The 5,963-nt window shown below is 40.3% G+C and overlaps 1 protein-coding gene and 1 long non-coding RNA gene across 2 annotated transcripts; one reads left to right on the top strand and one right to left on the bottom strand.

Moving 5' to 3' along the window:
* LOC115630048 lies at positions 1–430 on the bottom strand. The gene is made up of 2 exons (XR_003995981.1): positions 292–430; positions 1–250 (listed from the first exon to the last, which is right to left on the bottom strand). It is a non-coding gene; the product is annotated as an uncharacterized LOC115630048 (long non-coding RNA).
* Positions 431–491: 61 nt separating this feature from the next.
* LOC115630046 (thioredoxin, mitochondrial-like) lies at positions 492–1,104 on the top strand. The gene is made up of 2 exons (XM_030526677.1): positions 492–702; positions 761–1,104. Exons 1-2 carry the CDS (start codon positions 696–698, stop codon positions 1,003–1,005), a joined length of 252 nt encoding a protein of 83 aa, XP_030382537.1. The 5' UTR covers positions 492–695; the 3' UTR covers positions 1,006–1,104.
* Positions 1,105–5,963: the final 4,859 nt, after the last annotated feature.

Genomic DNA, 5,963 nt, shown 5'->3' with positions numbered 1-5,963 from the left:
TTTATTTTGTCAATAATATCTACATTTCGAAAGCTAAATTAACCACGCATAATCTATATAAAATTATATTGTTGTTTTAAATTTCATCTTCATCGGTCAATTCTAAGAAAACGTATACCCTGTACCTGTAGAGTAAAAAGGGTATATTAGGATGATGAGAGACTTCGATCTGGACATGTCCGTCAGTCCGTCTGTATGAACGGTACTACACCCACAAGCTGCAGCATCAAGTTCGCTCTTCTTCCTTTTGCTTCTGCTAGAGGCGCATATACCTCAGTGTCGGAAGTTTACCTGGGTACTGGGTACTTGACTGTACTGTACTGCATTCTCTCTTGTTAGGCCGAGTTTTTGTAAGCCTACCTGCTGCTCTTGTACCCTATGCTCATTTCTGAGCTCTTGTTCACTTTTGTGAACAGATGCTGTAACAACTGTGTTACACAAATTAAAACACAAAACATATTTTTACCTTTTTTGGATGTACATACAAAATTTTCCACATTTTTCTTTTTGCAACAACATGTCTCTACTGCGCGATTGTTCCAAATTGTTTTGTTTTATCAAGCCGATGCGTTCTATAATGGGAGTACGTCACTACGTTCGCTCAGTTAATATGTGTGCCATCTTTGACGTAGACACAGCCCAAGATTTTGAAATGCGTGTGAAGCGCAGCGAGAAGCCCGTTATTGTGGACTTCCATGCCGGGTAAGTGCCCAATTCCGATGATGTTAATCGATTCATTTTTGGTCACTATTTGTTTTAGGTGGTGCGCGCCCTGCAAACTGTTTGGCCAAAGTGGATATCGATGAGCACAGCGAACTGGCCTTGTACTACAAAGTAGGTGCGGTTCCATCCCTGCTGGTCATGCAAAATGGAAAGGTGCTTAACCGCATGGAGGGTCTGCAGACTACAGATGCCATCCGCGATTGGATTAACCAAGCTGTGAAGAGTCGGAAGAAGATAAGGCGCGTGGAGGAAGACGACGATGAGGACACTGAGTACTCGTAGATTGGCTGACATTTCTACCACATTTGACTATGAAAATCATGTTGGAAAAATATCAATGGGTTGAAAATACACTAGAAAACGCGTATATTTATCATTAAATTGTAAAGAAGTTATTTTTCCAGCTGAGGTAATGCTCAGCTGTCCAGGATCCCTTACAAGAACATTTGTAAGTTGCGAGACCTTGCGACCAAAAGGGCTCGATGCACGCTGTAGGGGACTATTGGCAGCGACACGTAGAATTTGCGTTCACTGGTTGATGCCCGATGAACGAAAGTTCGACGCATCTACCAAACTGCCGCCGTCTTGCAATTGTGGTTAACGACACTGCAATTACAAGACGTCACCAATCTGGCTCTGCCGATTTCGTGGTTTATAACACCTTAGCGTTATATCTGCCTGTTAATGGCCTTAATGGAAATGGGGGACTTACATGGATTTTATTTGATCGTGTAAGGCTTTGCGGCTGATACTCACACGTCTATTCGCTGCTGTGGTCACTGGAGAAGAGAGCTAGCTTACATTTTTGCTCGCCCTTCTAACCTCGTTTTTCTTGCAATATACTAATTATAACTAAATATTTAACTTCATGTGTTCCTGTTTAGTCTTAGCGTAATATAACAATGTGTAATATTAGAATAATAAGAAAATAACAAAATATGGAGTCTTAGATCTATAAATATTCAATGAAAACTTAAGGCTAGTAAAACAATGTGCAATATTCAAGTGTGCAATAGAAACTTAGGTTAGTAATACAATGTGCAATATTCATCTGTGCATTATAATAGAAACTTAGGCCAGTAACAATGATTAGATGAGGTTGTTGCTAATAGAACACAAAAGCTGGTCGTGGCCTTTGTTGAAAGATCGTGGACAAATGAAAAAGTAAACAAAAACAAACAGTTTGCGAATAAGTAATACGGAGCATACAGAAATTTCTACACAAATATGTGTGATTAAGTCTAAACTTTGGTTTATGTGTTTGTGTTCCCAGAATAACAAATTTGATATGTGAATTATGCCAATGACTGCAAAGTAATGGAAACACTGGCAATTGTAATGGTCTGCTGTGTAATGGTCTTGTGGATTTAATTTACATCACAATGTTTGCATATGCTGTTTTTCTATCAAAAACATACTATCGGAATTTCTTCTTCATACAGACAAATGCTGCGACACGCAGGGCGTCGTTACATGCGGGATGGCTGTAGGCCCATAAGGCGTTCATGTAGTTGTAAGCCTAGTTTATAAGTTGATATGTACTGAATTCTATAGTACTGTAAGTAAGAAACGTGGTTTGGGTTTAGTTTTAGGTTAGTCGGAGTCTGGAGGCGTTCAGGAGTGGACGTTTAATGAAAGGCCTTGTTTGTTAATTAAAGCATATATAATGAAAATCGCAACCGCGGCTTTCACTATTTGCACTTTGGAGTGTCCATAAGTATATTAGGTTTGTGCGAGCTGAAAAATGTTACGGGCAGAAGAAGGCGTGACAGACCTCACAAAGTAAATATAGACTTGATCAGCATGACAAGACGAGTCGATCTACTTCTATCTGGCTGTCTGTCTGTCTGTCCGTCCGTCCGACCGTGCGTAAGAACACCTGGATCTCAAAGGCTATAAGAGCTAGAGACACCAAATTTTGTACAAATATGCCTTATGTGAGTACGCTGTAAAAGTTAGTTTTATTTTTTTGATAAGAAAGTTACCATACTGTGGTCCGTTTCCTTTCGAACATCTTCAGTGAATTTAATTTATGATTTAACACAATGTCTATCATTTCTAAAGCCCGATTGTTTGTAGCTCAAGAGTGATTTTTCCAACATTTATTTATTTGTTTCTACATCAGGTGTTCAAGTGCTTTTGTAAGAAATGGTAGAATTGAGATTGGCCTAAAGCCATTGCATATAACATACACCCTTATTGGTGATATGAGTTCCTAAAAAATAATAAAATCATAAACATAGTGTTGGCGCAGATGCTGTTTTAGATTAGGATAGTTTAAGAGAAATATTTGAATTTTAGTTTAGGGCGAAAAGAGAGCGCGAGAGCGGCCGTATGCGGACGTCGCCTCGAGCCCTTTTTTCGCCGCCTTCGGCGCCACCGCATCGTTTCGTAATGTTCGATATTAAAATAAAACAAGAGAGAACGCTACAGTCGAGCAAGCCCGACAGTAAAATAGCCTGTACTCTCCACAAAAAAGAAAAATTAAAAAAAAAAAATTAAATTATTAAAAAAAATTAATGAATTAATTAATTTAATTAAATTAGAATATATGTTTATGTTCAGTTTTAACAGCATACATTTACATCACGTACCTATGCGTGTTTATATGCGTGTATGTATGCAGCACAAAGTTGAACCAAAGCAGCAACAACAACAACAGCTGCGGGCAGCGCTGCCGACAGAGGCAGCGCATGAGCAGCGATTTTACTTATGGCTATAACTTTCTTCAGAATTGACCTATCATGATGAAATTTGTCACACGGACACATTAGTACTAACTGGATGTACCTACCAAAATTGATTTCAAAATTCCGAGAATTACGGAAGTTATAAGAAAAAACACGAATTGCGGGGGAGTGGGGGGGTGCATCGAAAAAAAAACTCAAACTCGTACTTTCTCGGTCTTAGGAGAATATGGAAACCAAGTTTGGTTATTCTAGCTCTTATACTTTCTGAGATCCTTGCGTTCATACGGACAGACGGACAGACAGACGGACAGACGGACGGACGGACAAGGCTATATCGACTCGGCTTCTCATCCTGATCAAGAATATATATACTTTGTGGGGTCTGCCACGCCTCCTTCTGTGTGTTACATACATGCGCACAAAACTAGTATAGCCTTTCACCCTTTGGGTACAGGCTATAAAAAGTTAAAAGCAAGCGTCCCATTTTTCTTTTTATAGCCTGTACCCAAAGGGTGAAAGGCTATACTAGTTTTGTGCGCATGTATGTAACACACAGAAGGAGGCGTGGCAGACCCCACAAAGTATATATATTCTTGATCAGGATGAGAAGCCGAGTCGATATAGCCTTGTCCGTCCGTCCGTCTGTCCTGTTCTCGTTTGTCACTCGACAATTTTCGTTCGATCAAAGTTTAAAACCTTAAACCAATATGAGTAAGGACTTGATCGAAGAAGTTAAAAGGAAGCGCGAGGACTGTATGAGGAGTATATGTCGTATGCAACGGCAATTAAAAGAAGGCTCGATTTCGTTAGAGCCAATCGAGTTAGAATGCAGGTTCTAACAACTCATATAGAAACTGCAAATATATTGCAAAGCAAAATTGAAGCAAAAGATACAGAAGATGACTACCGTGAAGAGTTGGAAGAAACTTGCATTATGACCAAATCCTTATTAAAAGGCCAGCTGGAAAAACTAAGAAGAAAAAGCATCGACAATTCAAGTTCAGCAAACGGTATTGCACCGTCTACTTCAAAAAAGCCAAGATGTCGATTGCCAGCGGTCGCTCTTCCAACTTTTAGCGGCAAGCATTCTGAATTAAAAAATTTTTTGAAACTTTTGTTCACAATGATGACACACTGCATGATATTGAAAAATTCAATCACTTAATATCATGTTTGGCTGGTGACGCTTTAGGCACAGTTCGCGCCTTCCAAGCGACGGAAGAAAATTATAGCAAAGCCATTGAAAGTCTACAGCGGGTGTACGATAATGACTGCCGAATATTTTTCGATAACATATCGACACTTTTCAATCTGCAAAAGATTTCCCAGCCATCTGCGTCAGCTTTGAGAAGCCTGATCGACACAGTGTCGGCCACCTATGACTCACTTCTGTCAATTGGTGACGACAAGAAAATCGCTAATGCCATTTTAATTTATTTAGTTATGGGCAAAGTCGATCCTACCACAAAAAAGAAGTGGGAAGAGCAGCTCGACTACACAACGCTCCCAACGCTCGTTTTAGCAAGAGCATTGTTAGATTCTGGGTCACAAGTCAACTTTGTGACTGAGGATCTAGCTCAAAAGCTACAGCTCAGACGAGAGGATACGTGTATGGTCTTGCGCGGCATTGGAGACACCAATGCGCGTGCCAAGAAAAGAATTCATACAGTGGTGAAGTCGCGTGTCAATTGTAGTGAGTTTTCCGCAGATTTTTGGATCTTGGGATCGATTTCTGGTTATCAACCCGATCAAGCGGTGAACACCAGCGGGTGGAGGGTCCCCAAAAATATTCAATTGGCCGATCCTCAATTCCATAAACCGCAAAAAATTGATATGTTAATTGGAGCAGAGTCATTCTTCGACTTATTGTCGGTAAGCCAAATAAAGCAAGGCCCTGAGTCTCCCACATTACAAAAAACGCTTCTCGGCTGGATAGGGTCAGGCAGATGTTCTACTCAACCTACAACGAGTATAGAAGGAGCAGTGAATTTAAGTTGCCAAGAAGAACAATTACTTTCGATAGACTCAACGATACAAAAGTTTTGGTCCATTGAGGACTTGCCTAATAATTCGAAAGTTCTCTCACCTGAGCAACAGCTTTGTGAACAACACTTTGTTGATAATACAAAAATCTTGTCGTCTGGTCGATTTCAAGTACAGTTACCTTTTAAATCTGACCCAAAAAATCTTGGCTCGTTGTATGAAATTGCGAAACGTCGTTTTTTGTCGCTTGAAAGGAGGTTGTCAAAAGACCCTCAAATGAAAAGCATGTATCTGGAATTTATGGACGAGTATGTTTCGCTCGGTCACATGTCCTCAACGGACAACAAAATTCCAGATACTCCACACTATTTTATTCCGCATCAGTGTGTCCTGCGGCCTCAAAGCACGTCGACCAAGTTGCGTGTCGTTTTCGATTGCGTTGAATGATACCTTAATGGTCGGTCCAACAATTCAGGAGGAGCTTTATTCTACGTTGCTTCGTTTTCGTTTGCGAAAGTTCGCCTTAGCGGCAGACATTAAAAAAATGTACCGTCAGGTGATGGTGCA

Source organism: Scaptodrosophila lebanonensis, unplaced genomic scaffold, assembly GCF_003285725.1.
Source record: "Scaptodrosophila lebanonensis strain 11010-0011.00,11010-0021.00 unplaced genomic scaffold, SlebRS2 tig00000234-arrow-arrow-pilon, whole genome shotgun sequence".
In the NCBI taxonomy this organism is placed as follows: Eukaryota; Metazoa; Arthropoda; class Insecta; order Diptera; family Drosophilidae; genus Scaptodrosophila; species Scaptodrosophila lebanonensis.
The sequence above is the reverse complement of the archived record's forward strand: the minus strand, read 5'-3'. Positions and strand labels throughout refer to the sequence as shown.